Below are 16443 nucleotides of genomic sequence, written 5' to 3' on the forward strand. Positions count from 1 at the left end.
AGGAAAATGAGAGGGAATACTGAGGTGCTAACACTGGTCCAAATGAGTTCTGAACCTAAGGAGAAACAAAACTCAGGAAGCCCATATGAGGAAAAAACAAGAAGACAGCTGGTAAACAAACAAACCCCCCATACTTTGTAGAGAGCCTTTTGTGAACACCTGAGCGATGCAAAGCAAAGGGGATACTTGGAAGATGGAAGGAGAAAAGCAGGAAAGGGCAACAATAGGAAGAAACTAATTAGAAACAGGAAAAACTGAATCCAAGAGAAGGTGGCAGAGACAGGAGGCATGGGAGATGGGAGAGTTTAAGCCACCCGGTTCTAAGCTATGACTTTGTCTCTAACTGATTGAGACCAGACACAACAGGATGAAGGATTACAACCAGTTCCTGGGAACTTGGAAAACCCACGGAACAGGGGTTGGTGAGGCAGCTCAGGGGATATGGGGGGGGGGGGGGAACACAGGATTCCCTAGAGCATGCTTGGTAGCTAAATTAGCTAAACAGGTGAGTAGAGCCCTGACATCAACTTCTGGCCTCCTGAGAGAAAGACAGAGACAGAGACTGGGTCACAGAGACAGAGACACAGAGAGAGAGAGACACAGAGAGAAAGAGTCAGAGACACAAAGACAAACAGACAGAGAGAGAAAGGCAGGGACAGACAAACAGGGAACAAGAGAAGGAAAGGAAGATGACCGTGCAAGTGAGGGACTTAGGTGGGACTCTTTGCAGGCAGTTAGGGGAGACCTCTCGGTATGCATCCTGCACACATTGCCTCATTTCTTCTAATGTCTAAGATTAATAAACGTAGCAGGACGTGGTGGCACTTTGAGGCAGGAAACACGACTCATATTTGCAAAGCCTCAGGCACATTACACAGATCAATTTCCAGGATCTCTAAAACCAGCTTCCAAGAAAGGTATTGCTATTATTCTCATTTTTCCAACCCAGGAAAGATGTCAGAAGGGAGTATCTGGCTCAAGGTCACAAAACAAACCAAAGGCAAATGTCAACCCAGCAACTTTGATTTCAAAACTCTAGTTCTTTCCACTCTGTTAGCAACTAAGTGAATTGTGTTACTCTCCAGAATCAAAAGCTGGTGATGTCAACCATGCTTCCCCACAATGAAGTGAGGCAACGTGGGCATATGGTGTGGTGGAGAGATGTGGAACTTTGAGCCACACAGACCTGAACCTAAGTTACAACTCCATAGCACTGAGCAACAGATACAACCTTTTCAGACTCAGTTTTCTCATCAATAAAATGGGGATAGTACTGATCCACTAATGCTGCTTCAAAGAACCAAATTCAGTAGTCCACTAAAAATATAAAGTTCCACTCAAACACAGGCACATCAATGCTCACTGAAGCTCTGTTCGTAACAGCTAAGTTAGAGAACCAATCTAGGGGGTCCAACCACAGAGAAAGAGGAGAAATACTTTTCAGCCATAGAGAACAAAGCTATGGCTTTTTTGAGATAATACATATAGTCAGAGATAATCCTATTAATCAAATTAAGTTAGTCTCAGAAAGAGAGATACTCTATGCTTTTCTCTCACTTATGGGTCCTAGGTTTCATATAAATACATAGAACAGAAAATAGAAGCAAATTGTCTAGGAACACAGAAGGAATAATGCCAAAGGAGGGTTGAGCAGAGGAGAGGAGAGGGTATGTGAGGAGCATCTTTAACATGTAGAATAAACCTATGTAAGTATGGCCTTACATGACATGGGACCAAACATACAATGCATACATACCTATGTTTAGTATGTCCTTTATGGCATAGGACAATACAATGCACACCTATGAATGTACCCTTACATAACATAGGACCAAACATACAATACCTATTTATGTGAATACACCCTTATATGACACGGGACCAAACATACAGAGCATACCTATGTGAGCAAATCCTTATATGACATGAAACGATGTACAATGAATTTATACTATTGGGGGATATCTTTTAATGCAAAATGGCGTTGCTACCCTGTCCAACCTTGTCTGTAGACAGAGTCAATTGAACACTGTCTTTTGGGACTTCCGTGCAACTGAGGTGGGCGGGCTTGAAGCACAAAGCTTTCAGGGAGAACCAAACTCTATGCCCAAGCTGCTCTCTGCCACCCACAGGGTAAACGAATCTCATACAGGAAAGGCAGGAGACATGTGACACTGTTGTCTGGTGGTCACAAGTCAAGCTTTTTAAAAAGCAGCCTGATATTGTGAGCTAACATGGCTTTCTGTAATTGAATGCAATTGTATTTTCTATGCTTGTCTGGGTAAAGTTGACCTTTGGTTTGATTTAGCTCAAGCAATATTTCAACAGTGCACTGGGGCACTGCTTTGGCTAGAGCCAGGCCTCTGCCCTGGATGGCAACCAACAGCCCAGGCTCTGGGGCACAGCCGGGCTTTGACAGGTCTGGGGAAATGTTCAGGGAGATGAAAGGTTTCAAACTATAAAACTCTAAAATCTCAAGTCAAAACTTTTGACAAGCACACACAGGACATGAATTACAATCACCCGAAGATTTTTACAGGCTTCTCAATTTTAATGACATGCTGACACGCGTCATCAGATCTCACAACAAGATGACACATGGGTGTCAGGTATGAGGACAGAAGACTAGAGTTCGGGGCTGTAAACCCAACTTGAGCAACTGCTCTGATGAAACAAAGGGCAGAATTTCAGGCAAAAGGGAGAAGTAGCTGTGAGTCACGAGATGGTCTTTAGAGCTAGGCCTCCGGGAAAAGTCCCCTAGTGTCTGCTACGCAGGAAGCTTGGACGCGTAGCCTAAAAGGGAAGGAAAGCTGACAGAAGCTCTCTCATCCTCCTCACCCCAGCCTGTCTGTGTGTGGGGACCTCGTAGGTGTCAAGGGCAGCTCTCCCTAGGATGTAACAGCGACAAAGTATGAAAGACTGAAATTCTACTCTTGCCAGCCGTTGCCAATGGTGGTTTCTCAGGCAAGGTACTTAGCCTCTCTGAATTTCATGTGCACAAAGAGAAATGGCCTTCCTCCCGTAACTGCAAACACAGTGAAGGAAGGAAGAGATCTCACACTTCCTGTGTATCAGGTTGGTATGGGAAGGCCTTGTTCCTATTGGCTCATTTCCTTGAGGAGTCCCATCCCTGGGGAGGTGCTAGCATTGTCACCTCTTGAGGAAAGTGAGGCACAGGAATGTTACATGGTTAGGCATGGGTATAACTGACCAACTACAGAAGCCAGGCTTGAACCCAGCCATCCTGACTCTCACGTTCAGGGGATATTTAAAAGTTATTCACTGTTCATCAACACCTGTTCTCCAACCCCTGCCTCAGCCAAGTTCCTTGCCTTATCACCACAACCACCCTGGCTCCTGGAGTTTATGTCTTATCAGGACTTGTCAGTATCAACAGACAGGCAAAATGGCACGGCCATTTTCCCTAACTGAAAACCCTTGGCTTGCAGATGGAAAGGCACAGATAACCTGGGTCCAAGCCACAATGGAAAGGCCAAGCCAGCCACGCCATTGCCTCAACACAACACCTAGCTAAAGAGACAGAGACAAGCAGACATAACTCAGCATACACAACACTGCCCTGGATCTCCTCCCCTCTCAACCTCAACAACCTAGACACATAATCCAGTCCAGAGCCCAAGATTCACCCTGGTTCTTTCTCGGAAAAGTTTTCAGAGCTAGAGGGCATCTGCACCCTGGAGAGAAAACATCTGAAAAGCCCCTGAACCAGAGATGGGGCAGGGGTAGGGGTTATCAACTGTCCATAGTCTGTACTAATGGAAGCAGAAGAGAACATAGGCTGCAACAGAAAACCATGTGGGGTGGACAGTGCCCGACTTGAAAGAGCACAGCTCTCATGGAGGGTGTCACTTCCATGGGCTGTGGAGCACAGGCACACACAGGTACAGCCCATCCCTCAACCGCCCCAGCAACCTTTCCTGACCCAAACACAAAGGACCAGAAAAATAGTCGTCTGCAGTCCCTAAAGTACCTTCTGGGCTTCAGGACTTAAAGTGTATCAATGTGGCTGTCACTTGGGACAGAGCCAGACACCCAGAGAGCTAAGAACTAAGAACTAGGAGCTAGGATCTTGGCTGAGTCCCATGCACACAAGAGATCAGCTATCTGGCATCCAGCCACACCACAGAACCGATAGCCCTAGCCACAGCACTCGGGTCATGCCACAGCTGTAAAGAATGCAGAACTTCTACAGGACCCACACAAACCGGAGGGATTGTCCCTAGATTAAGTAAGCCTCTGGGGGACTCACTAACTAGACAAGGGTTTAGCTGACTGTTAAGATGGGGGTGGGGGTGGGGAAGAGGAGGAAAGGAGGGGGGAAGTGGAGGGGGAGAGGAAGAGAATGTCTTAGACTGTGAGGATGTTCTACCCTAGAAAAGCCAGAATCCTCAGACACAGCTTAAAGAAACACGTCCCGACTTCACGCCAGTAGGAAGCCCTGGGGACACAGTAACTTGCATCCATGGAGGATGGGACAGAAGCAGACACTAGGAGAAGGCAGATCCCTGAGCAGACAGGCTCACAAGAAGCAGCCATGAGCATGTTCGCTGACTATCATTAACCAGCAGTGAGGGTACAGCCAACAGCAAAAGACCAGTCACCATGTCCTCTGACTGTGGGGACAAGCCACTGGGAAGGACTGCTTTGAGGCTCCTCCTCTCCCCACCCCTGGGGAAAAGGCCAGAGTCACCAAGACCTGGGCCCAGAGAAGCAGATGTGGTAAGCCGAAGGACAGGGACAAAGAGGAGGCTGTGGGGGAATGGTCCTCCCTGATGGCCGGGGGCATCCTCCCCAGCCCTAGTGCCTGGAATTCAGGCAGTGCCTGCTGTCTTCAAAAACAACTATTTAAAAAAGAACCTAACCTTTTCAGGTTTTAAAAATACATATATGTGGGTAAACACACAGCTAATCCCCACTGTGGGCGGGGGGAAAACCTCAAAGAGGGCCATGAGAGTGAATATGGACCTTTGCAGTACTTGTTATTCCTCTGAACTCAGATTAGCATATCCAGCGGAATTGTGGGAGGTAGATTTTGTGAAAGAAACTCAAGACTGATTTAGTGGGGCCTGTTTTACACGAGGGAAGCGGTTCTGCACTTACCTATGCTTGCTCTGATGCTGTCCAGAGCTTTCGCTTGACAATATTACATGAGGCGAAAGGGCAGCTACTAGACTTGCTTTCACTGCGCATTCTCTAAAGATGCTCTCAGGGTTACCATGCTGCTACCACGCGGCTGCTCAGAGTACAACCACCGTCACCGTCACTTCATGCCCTGAACAGGCTATGGCCTGGTGGGTAACACAAACCACTGTCTCACAGGTGTCCCCACCCAAGGACCAAGCCAAACTCTAAGATGAAGCATCATCAAGTCGTTTAACCGGATCTCAAAAGTCAAGACAATGAAACTTGCAGCCCAGACAACATGAACAAATTGTCAAAGGCCAAACACCCTGGAACGTGAGGAGAGCAATGCATTTTTGACTTATATATGTGTCACCCATGTGCTCATGCTCACTGCTGGAAACCCGTAGGTGTAGCACCTCACTGAATGCTTAATGATCCACAAATGTAGTTCATGTCCAAATTTCTAACAAGCAAGAGGGCCAGGAAGAATCAAGAGTTCACCAAAGGTGAGAGCAAGAACCTAAATTTGTTGCCAAATCAGTCTTGACGCAGCTTCAAGTCTCCCCTACACCAGCATTTGCCAACCTTCCTCAGGCACTGACCAACTACTCTCCAGCATTTCACCACAGCCACATGAAACAATACCTTCATGAACTTCATCTTCCCAACATCCATTTAAGCAATCAGGCACATTTTCATGTGAGTCAGAATCAAAGGTTGTCGTTTGTGTCCTGTCAGAAATCAGTTTACATGTCACAGGGTCACAGTCTAGACATGTCACCTTTTCTGCAGTTTCTGAGAATGTAGCTGACGTTTATACTGCCTTTGAGCATGGGTGCATGGTAGGAAAGAGGGAATGCTTTCACACACTAACTCCCCAAACTGACTTAGCCACCACTCAACCTATTGGTAATACTCTGGCTTAGAGAGAAAAATGAAAACCAATAAAGTGACCCCAAAGTTCCAGTGACATGAAAACTGGGGGAGGCGCATCTGTAAGGCTTCACCCCTGCTTCTCCCCTCAGGATGCTTCAGTGATAGAGGAGCAATCCATGACTTCATTTTTGAAGCTGGACTATTATTGAAACAGTAGAAGATGGATCTTTCTAGAAACATGAATCAGGAAGCCAGGGTTGGAGGGAAGTCACCTCCACTTTCAGTATCAGGTTCCCTCTAAGAAGAACCCCTCACCCTGAGTCTCAGCACCTGGGAGAGCAGGGTTGGCACAAGACTGAATAACTCAAGAAGCCAGTGCATGAATCCACACAGAGATTAAACAGTTTCTGACCAAAGCAATGTCGTAGCCCAGGAAACCTTGAGGCAAGACAAGAGTGCTTGAGTAGACTCCTGTGCCTACAGAGTTCCTGTGGCCAGTCCAATGGCATTAGCAGAGGCAAAGAACAAGATGAGTCTCCAAATAGATCTCATAGCAGGACCCAGTGGCTCCAGCCATGACCACAGAGGCAAGTAGCTTTCTAAGATCCTGAGCAGTCCCATCCAAAGGAGTAGGTAGCCAGTACCAATCTCAAACTTTGTTCTCATGCTGATCAATATCTGGGATAGCAAGAGAGTCACTGAACCCCTACGTGACAGAGAGCAGAGTGTAGTAGCTGAAGAATCATAGTAAAATCAGAATCTCGAGCGGCTAAGGGGATAGACGGGATTTAATGATATGAATTAGAAGAGATAGGTAAAGTCTGCTTAGCTCAAAAAGCCAGCGGTACAGTTAGAGAAAGGAGAAGTCACCTGCAGTTCTGCATATTCACGAGACCTGCAGTTTGAGTTGGTTGTACAATGGGCCATGAGTGAACTGGATGACAAGACCTTGAAAAGCCTCTTGCAATCTCAGACGTGTGGACAGAAATACAGCACGCAGACAGGCAGAAGTCCCCTTCTCCTGTCTGCTAGAATACTTTTGTAATTTCTGGTAAACTTCTGGAATGACATAAACACACCGAGAGGCAGAAGTTGGGAGGAAAAGCATTGCGCAAGAGGAGTAGATGACAAACAGACCGGAAAAAAATAAGACTCCAGAAACAGGCACAAAAATTGATCCTGGATTTTTGACGGACACGGAATCAGACTAATTCTCTACAAGACGGTGGCAAATACTACCTGACAGCTTGAGCTCTCAACACCCAACATGAGCTACCTCATGAGAGGATGAGGTACAGGGATCGACCATGACACCGCCAGCCTCCAAGTCAGACTGGTGGGGTGTTTTTCAAAATCAGCAAAAAGTTCCCACTTCCTAGAGAAGGAGGCAGCATTTTTTTTCATGCTTCCTCTACAACTGTGGCCTGGCTTTCTGTTGTAAGATAAACAAAGAAAAATAACAGAAAGTCAAAGACCAGCTGGGCCTGGAGATGTAGTTCAGTGGCTAAGTACTTGAGTAGCTTGGACAAGTTCCTGGGCTTGATGCTCAGCACAGAAAAGCAAGTTGAAACAGAACAGAACTAGCTGCAAGGGTGAAGGAGGCACTGGGAGAGAGCTCCCCTCAGCAGGGCTGGGCACACCCTGCCCTTTCTTTCCTCCATCCCACTTCAGGACTCCAGTTGCTCGGACAATAAAAGCACCCTGCTCTCTAGGGCAGCCTCCACTAAGAACTGGAAATTCCGCCAGGTCCATTTTGCCAGCCCCACAAATGAAGAAGCAGAAGAACAAGGTCAGATGGTCAGACATGAAACAATGAAGACAGCACTGGCTTCTGTTAACAAAGCATCTACTATGGGCCAACCCTGTGTCAGACTTTGTACCTTAGGAATTATCATATTAATGATGTAATAATATCTCATTATACTGTGCATAATAATATAATACTATTATAATTAATTCAGGAAATTAGGTCTCAGAAACATTGAATGTTTTGTCTGAGATGTCCAGACTTGAAAATAATCCTATCTTGGCTATGGACAGCACTGGATGCTTTTACAGAGAGCCCAGATTCTATTTCTAACACTTCCATGGAAGCTCCCACTACCTGGAACGCCAGTTGCAGGGATTCTCATGCCCTCTTCTGGTCTCATGCACGCCAGGAACACACACAGTGTACACATAAACATGCAGGCGAAATATTCATACCCATAAAACAAAACTGATAGATCAAAAAAGAATCTTTTAGAAAAATAATCATGGCTCATATTCATTAAATGTTACTTACGTGTCAAATACTGGTTTGACTCTGGGTGGGTCTGTTACTGTACCCATTTTCAATAACAAGAGATAACCTCTAAGGGACCTGGTAACTTATTCACAAAGTCACGTGGTACCACCGGCACTTTTTGTCTGTGCTACCCAGTTTCCTGGTGGTAGAAGAAATAACTCAGTTCTGCTGCATGGCAACCTAACAGAGGCTCTCCATCACAGAAATGCCTGGCCTTGACCAGAGTCCTCCAGGGAAGGGAAACAGCAGCAAACGATCTCAGTACACAGCCAGGTACAGTGCAGCTTCGAGCTCCTTACAGGGGACTCAGGAACCAGAGTACGCCACACCTCTGCACTGAAGTCACACCTCATCAGTCAGAGTCCACCATGACAGTGCCTCTTATTAAGAAGTGTGTGTGTGTGTGTGTGTGTGTGTGTGTGTGTGTGTGTGTGTGTGTGCGCGCGCGCGCGCGCATGTAAGTGCAGTGCCCTTGGAGGCCAGAAGAGGCCAGCAGACTCCCCGGAGTTGGCATTTCAGGCAGTTGTAAGCCACCCGAGGTGGGTGCTGGGAACTTTACACCACTGCTCCCCTCACGAACTAGGAGGGAGGCCTTTCTGCAAAGGCTAGACCAGTCTACTCTCTCTTCAAATGTCAAACTGGGTAAAAAGACTTTCCTGGAGCAGTGATCACTGTTGGCCCATCACGAGAGGAGTACTTCCTCACTGGTGCAGTTTAGACAGCAGCACTTTCCGGAGGCTTGTGGATCACTTCTTGATCATCACTATGGATACCACCGTTCTCGCCTGTTCCAGTGAACATCAAACACTGCCTCTTCCCCCACCCGCGCTGGCAGGCTTACTGCCCAGGGGACTGTCACAATCTCTGTAGCCAAAGTCTCGGTCAGCAAATTGTATGTTCCCCAGACACTTCCTCAGTGGCATGCCAGGAACTAACTGCCTAGCTACTTAGCAAATCTGAGGTAAAGATTTCACTGTTTCAAGATCAGAATTCAAATGCCTTGTCTGGCTTATCCAAATGGCTAGTTCTGAGGGCGAAGAATGAGTTTCCTATTAGAAATAAGTGCCTAACTTTTACTTACCCATGATCAAATTAGAACTCTAACTGCTCTCATAGGCACAGAAATATCTATAATCTGTCTATCCATGGAAATCCTATGGGTAGCTCAAAAATGCCCTTGGCAACAATTTCTGCTCCAGCTGGCCTTAATGGCAAAGCAAGCCTGTGCCATTCCTGCTGGGGTCTGCATCCCCAGTCGCTGTCTGGGGCAACCAGCTTCTCTAGCTTTGTTCCCAATGCTTCCCACAGAGAAGACCAATCATCCAGCCACTGAAGAAAAGCCACAGTCAGGGACAAGCTAGAGAGCGAGCCCTGGGACACACGGGCAGGGAAATGTTCACTCCCGGATGCATGAGTGGAAGGGCTTTGCTTACTTGAGTTGGGATGCTTGATCTGCCGTAACATTCTCAGGACCTTGTGCATGTCCTTAATGCTGGTATCTCTTTGGCTGTACAGAAGAAGCCTCTGAGCGTCTGAGAACAGGCGAGACACGCTGCAAAGGGAATAAGAAGAAGTAGAAATGGCTTGGGTTAGGCCAGCTGTCTCTCCCCAGCCTGGCCTCCCCTACTCCCTAGCTATTACTCCATCCTCCAGGGGGAGCTCACAAGTAGATGCACAAACGAGTAAGAGCGTGCGTGTGTGTGTGTGTGTGTGTGTGTGTGTGTGTGTGTGTGTGTGTGTATGTGTGTGCGCTACTGGCCATAATAAGCCCAATGCCTTTATCCCAAGACATGCTTAGCGATTCATAATACATTTTCATTTATTAAAAGGATGCATTAGGAACACATATAACAGGAATGCATATCCAGTAATGAATTTTCAATTGATCGTATGCATTTGTATACCAACAGTCTGACATGTTTTTAACATTTTGGTTATGCAATGTGGCCCTGCTTGTCCCAACCGCAGCACCATCTCCAACCAGCAGCACATCCTACAGTCCCTGGTCTGCTCTAACTCTGTGACTTTGCACATCTGGGGGATCCTCAACATCTCGTCTGGAAGGAGCATTTTATATCCAGCATCCCAGCATCTGAGCCAGGAACACAGACACTAAGGAAGCACCATCATGCTCTCGGGCAGCTCCCACTCAGGGACAGAAAGACAAGTCAACAGCAGAGACACTGCAGTCATTTCAGGGGTCAGAGCAATGACCTGAGAGCAGAGGACAGGACACTCCTGCCTTGGGCTCTGAGCTGCTGGAGAACCCAGACCCTTCCTGCGCAGTGGCTCTGGCTCCTAGAAGTGTCCACTTCAAAGGGACAGCAGAGATCTGAGTGAGTAGATCAGATGGAGCTTGCTCAGTCTCCCAGAGCACTGACTGAGTAGACAGCTTTCGATCCCATAATCACAGTGACTCCTAAATCCCACGGTCTTAAATCCTGGTGGCAATTCCCCCTTCATTCATTCTGCAGACTTCTCATGCAAACCTCTCCAAGAAGGAAAGGATAAGTATTAACTGGCAAGTTTGGGAAAGAAAACCCGATCTGGTACTTACATGGACTTGTTAAAGTTTCCAACAACACCGGGAGCCTCGCCGGGAGTTGGATAACGGAAGCAGGGGTTGTTGGCATTACAGATAATCCCCTGTACCCAGGGGAGGGTTCCTGCAGACGGCATGGCTTTATTCGGAAAGTGGCCTATTGAAATCGAGAAGGAAACGCAGAGAAGACATTAGACCTGTGAAGTGATTTTAACACAAGCCTCTCACATCTGTCTGTCTCATTCACCATGTCCCAGACTTATCAATGTTATTTATGTGAGTGTTCTGCTTGATGCACATATGTGCACCATGTGCATGCCTGCCTAGTATCCATGGAGGCCAAAAGAGGTCTGTAAACTCCGCTGAAACTGAAGTTACAGATGTTGTGAGCCACTCTGTGGATGCTGGGAACTGAACTCAGGTCCTCCGGAAGAGCATGCAGCCAGAGTGCTCTTAAGTGCTGAGCCATCTCTCCAGCCCCTCCCCATGTCCTAGAAGACAGGTGGGAATTTGACATCAAGTAAAGGTGACCATGGTTCTATTTGGCATCATCTGTAGATTGGGATTCATGATACCAACCTCGGGAATGTAATAAATGGGGTCTATCAGACCATGGACACCAACCACTTGGCAAGCAGCAAGTCGCCATTTGCTCAATCCCTACCATGAGCCTCATCTCCAAGAGACACAGAAGGACCTGGACAGTGACCTAATATAGCTCCTTCATACTGCCGCTGATGAAGAACTCAGAGATGCACATGGCTGGGGATAGAAACTTCATCTCCAGGATCCCAGCCCATGCCTCTCCCTTCCAGCGGTAGCCTTCACCATCACCTCACTCTTCTCAAGACTCCACCTGTACCTGCCTTCATCCAGCAAAAGTTTGTCAGCTTCACTTCCTCCAACAGCCCAAGGGTCCACTAACAGCACCTCAAAAGCATGCTCACATGAGACAGAAGCCAACTGCCAAGCTATCTTGGTTTTCCTGTCCCTTCCTCACTCATCGATAAAATGAGGCCACATCCACCAGGCAACTCCTCACCCTTTTCCCTACATCTAGTCGTTTCTTACAAACAATAACCGGTATGTCTGGCTGAGGTCAGAGCCTTTAAAAGCACGGGTAGGTTTGTAGCAAGGATTTACAAATATTGCTTATGGGAATCAAGATAAATGTTATTCCAAGGGCCTGTTCGTGTTGAGGCAAAAAGGTATTGGCTCTGGCTCTCGTCATATGCTCAGGGCTATCTGAAGATCTGGCGAGCATGAAGAACCATGGCTCCAGGCAATGACTTGCTTGTATCTTCGCAGAGTTTGGAGACAAACCGATGGAGATTTACAGCTCTGTCCCTGCCATGTGCATAGCACAGCCAAGCCAACCTCCAAGTCGATCTCCAGCGCCTTGTTTTCCCACCTGTAAAATGCTGATTGCTGTGCAAGAGGTGTCACAGGAACTCTTATCAGTAGAGCAGCTTGTGATTCTATTTGTATTTTTATGAGACAAAGTTTCACTCTGTAGCCCAGGCTGGCTTAGAAGGCCGAGCACTTTTACAGAGGGCCCAGCACAAGGTAAATGCTCATGAATTGTCCAATTAGAACTTCTAAGGCATCATGTAGTGCAGCATTGTGTAGTGTGCCATTGTGTAGTGTGCCATTGTGTAGTGTGGTATTGTGTAGTGTGCCATTGTGTAGTGTGCCACTGTGAAGTGTGCCATTGTGTAGTGTGCCATTGTGAAGTGTGCCATTGTGTAGTGTGGTATTGTGTAGTGCACTATTGTACAGTGTGCCATTGTGTAGTGTAGTATTGTGTAGTGCATTATTGTGCACTGTGGTGTAGTGCACTACTGTGTATTGTGGTATTGTGTAGTGCGCTACTGTGTAGTGTGGCATTGTGTAGTGCACTATTGTATAGCATGTTATTGTATAATGCACTATTGTGTAGTGTGGTATTGTGTAGGTCACTACTGTGTAATGTGGTATTGTATAGTGCACTGTTGTGTAGTGTGGAATTGTGTAGTACACGATTGTGTAGTGTGGTATTGTATAGTGCACTACTGTGTAGTGTGGTATTGTGTAGGTCACTACTGTGTAGTGTGGTATTGTGTAGGTCACTACTGTGAAGTGTGGTATTGTTTAGTGCACTGTTGTGTAATGTGCTACCCCTGTCCATAGGGAACTGAATGCTCTCTTTCCATCTCACAACTCCCACCTTCCTCCAAAGACAGTTTCTCTTCATTTTTTTTCAAGTAAATATGCTAATAGACACTCCCCAAAACTAACCCAAAGGCTGAGATGCACCTCACATTATATATCAGTACGGGGAACCTTTCACTCTTTTAAAACTTCTATCCCTATTCCAACCAGAGGCCACATGGAAGGGTGTGACAAGATCTGGTCCCCATGGGCAGTCCCTGTAGGGACTCTGGCCTGTTGAATTGTTTACTCAGCTAATCTCTTTATCTCCCTGTTAACAGTTCAAGGAAAACCAAACAAAGCCCCTTGCCTAACGAGCTGCTGCTCCTCCATCAGTGAAGAGTTAGCAGGATTCTCCTCTTACAACTTGTAGAGATAGTAGCCCTAAGAACGGGAGAGTGTAGGTCAAAGGCAAAGACGGTGAAGACATTTCAACCTTTCCTTCCCCTGGGCAAACAAAGACCCTTCCTTGGACGCTGCAGCCCATCCTCTGGGCAAATAGAAACACCATGGTGGACAGTTAGACACTGGGTGTCCAGGACCCCAGTCAAATAATGCAATGGACATCAAAAAGTCAGAGGACTCATGAGGACCTTGAGGACTCTGACCTGAACTACAAAGATTTACAGAGAAGAATTTCATACTAGTCCTTTGTTCCCAGCGTAGAGGCATACATATATCTGCAGGCTTCACCTTAGCTTTCTGCTCCGCTGTTCTGACGAAATCAGAAAGCCATGTCCAAGGGAATGTATCTGAGGCATCTGGGTGTGTGACCTGAATATATAGGATGCCTATTAGCAAACTGGTATGTCAATGCCTGCCGTTACATGCTATGTAAGAAAGGGGAAGGTGACCAAAAAACGCAATCAAAAGGTGACTGTGGCCTCAGGGCTGTCTTGAAAGAACACAATCTTCTAAGTCAAGGGGCCTGTTGGAGCTGGTGAGTGGTAAGACAAGTGTGTGGGACAGAAAGCTTTGGTCCCAACAAAAACTCCTACACAAATGCTAATTCTTTGGGCCTTTCTAAACTGTTGCTCCAGCCATCCACCGAGCACAGCCAGACCGTAAAATGGTCATTCCGACAGCAACAGTGCAAATTAGGTTTTGCTGCTCTCTTTTATAGAGAAGCTAAAATCACTTGCTCATGGTGACACACTATGTGTCAGTTTCTAGCCACTACTGTATCTCAGCGCTCACTGTCAAGACTGCCTTCAAATCACATGAGTGAGCGAGACAAGCAGCCTGAACTGTATTCCACCTCTACTAGAAATGTAAATTTGGGCAAGTCATTATAGGTGTGTGAGCCCCAATTTAGCTACCAGGAAATCAGAGCAAAGGATAGCAAAGTCTACTATACAAGATTGTTGAGAACAAAATGAAATGTTACAGGAGTCAAACTGAGATGTTGTACACAAAGGCTGCATATGCTCTAAAAGCTGAGAAGGTAGCTCAGTGGTTAAGCCCACAAAGTACTCTTGCAGAGGACCTGAGGTGGGTTCCCAGAACTCATATCAGATAGCTCACAATTACCTGTAACTCCATCTCCAGGGGTTCTAACACCTCTGGTCTTCTCAGGCACCTACTCATGTGCATATACCCCCACACAGACATATATGCATACTTGATTTAGAAAGTATGGGTTCCAATACATGGTCCATGATTTTTAACCATGAGATTAAAAGACAATGCAAGCAAAAGGACAACACCAGGGAACTGGACACTGGCATTTGAAACACTACTGTAGGGTGATTTGTAGCCGTCACTTTCTGACTCTAAGGCTATTTTATTATCATGATTAAAAAACCGTTAAGATTATTATCATTACTATCATCATTATTTAACTGGGACTACAAATATCTCAAGTTCATGCCCTAACCAAAAAAATAGTAAAGGCCAGATTTTCTGTTCAAGCTATTTGTGGCATTCTCCTGAAGACAGCAACTTTGTAAAGATTCAGTTGAGAGCATCTTCACTCTGGATTTTGCTAGCCATCACTGAGACTCAGGCGTGGTCCACAGATACTCACACTCATGTTGTTCGTAGGGTGGGTAGCTCAGGCGTACAGAGATCAGGATCAGGAAGATAAAGAGAGGCCAGGCCACTTCCAGTAACAGCTGACACTGAACAGAAAATAAAACACAAGATCGTGAATTTTAAATGATAACATGGTAGCCAGCTACTACTGGACTGAGAAACCCACAGAGCAATTCAGCAATTGACTGACTTCTGGCACTTCTGACTCCCTTCACTCTCCAAACTTGAAGTGCATTGAATTGTGGGTGGTATCCTGTAACATCCCATTCCACACCTGTGTCTTTAAGGCTCCCTTCTACCCAGGTTTCAAGACTCAGCCATGCTTCTTTCTGCCTGAGCTAGGAAGTCCTCCTGTGCTCACATTCCCACAAACCTAAACAGTTCCTCTCTCACATCTCCCCCAAGCCCGAGATGATCTGCTTCAGTCACTGGCTCCCACATAGCACTCTTAATTAACATCTATCTCAACAGGGACACATTTCATTGTAGAGTACAGTCTTATTAATTGCGATCTGTCATGGTCTCTTGGTATTCCCCCTTCTATGACGAGATCAGAAGTAAACTCTCTCTGGGTAACTGGTACTTTAGAGTATTAGGGGCATTTGGGCTTTTTGTTTTGTTTTGTTTTGTTTTTTGTTTGTTTTTTTAACCATGTTTGTTTTTCCTAGTTTAAATAAGGAACTTTGAATTTTCTAAGAACTTTGGTATGACTTTACATCAAGCTCATTTTGGGATCTTCAGGGAGGAACTGAAACAAGATAGTAGCTATGCATGTTCCAGAACAAAAACATGAAGTTTTTATACTTCCTTCGGTTCGTGAACCCCTACTACCACAAACTATAAAGAGTAGTTTATACAAAGAGCACATTAAAAGAGAAAATGGCAAGGACCAGGGAAGAAAAGACGAATCTTACTAAAGATGTCTGTAAATAATCCCAAAGAAGGAACAAAACCTCTACGTTTGCAAACAACACTCAGCCTCTTCTCTTTTCCTTCATAGAAAATAGATTTACTACTCCTTTGGGAGAGGGTGATGGGCACGGATTGCAAACCATGACACCATACAATTTTTATTGTCCCTTACACCTCTGTAAACTGCTCAGGGGCAGGAGTCGGGGATGACTTTCTACCAGAGAACACAGCCTGGATTTCCTGAACACTGAAAATAACTTCTCTACCAGTAAGGCTGGAGCCCTTCCTCTGAGATCCAGGTATGCTGTGCCTTTATCAGCCTGTGGCACAAGAGCTGTGTTTACATATGAGGCTCTCCCTTCTGTTACTGTGTTCTCAGCAAATCCGCAACATGGTTAAGGGCTAAGCATGACACGGTAAGCATATATTGGGTAAGAGAGTGAACTGAAGCTTTCAA

At 46.1% G+C, this 16443-nt stretch overlaps 1 protein-coding gene across 4 annotated transcripts in view; it reads right to left on the reverse strand.

The window, feature by feature from the left end:
- Positions 1-16443, reverse strand: part of Abca1 (ATP-binding cassette, sub-family A (ABC1), member 1) — a 129200-nt gene that overhangs the window by 87067 nt on the left and 25690 nt on the right. For all 4 annotated transcript variants that reach the window (NM_013454.3, XM_006537556.1, XM_006537554.1 and 1 more), the window contains exons 3-5: positions 15067-15160; positions 10866-11007; positions 9742-9860 (exon numbers count right to left, since the gene is read on the reverse strand). In NM_013454.3, the coding sequence (NP_038482.3) occupies positions 9742-9860; positions 10866-11007; positions 15067-15160 (355 nt within the window). The remainder of the gene's footprint in view (positions 1-9741; positions 9861-10865; positions 11008-15066; positions 15161-16443) is intronic.

Source organism: Mus musculus, chromosome 4, assembly GCF_000001635.26.
Source record: "Mus musculus strain C57BL/6J chromosome 4, GRCm38.p6 C57BL/6J".
Taxonomy (NCBI): domain Eukaryota; kingdom Metazoa; phylum Chordata; class Mammalia; order Rodentia; family Muridae; genus Mus; species Mus musculus.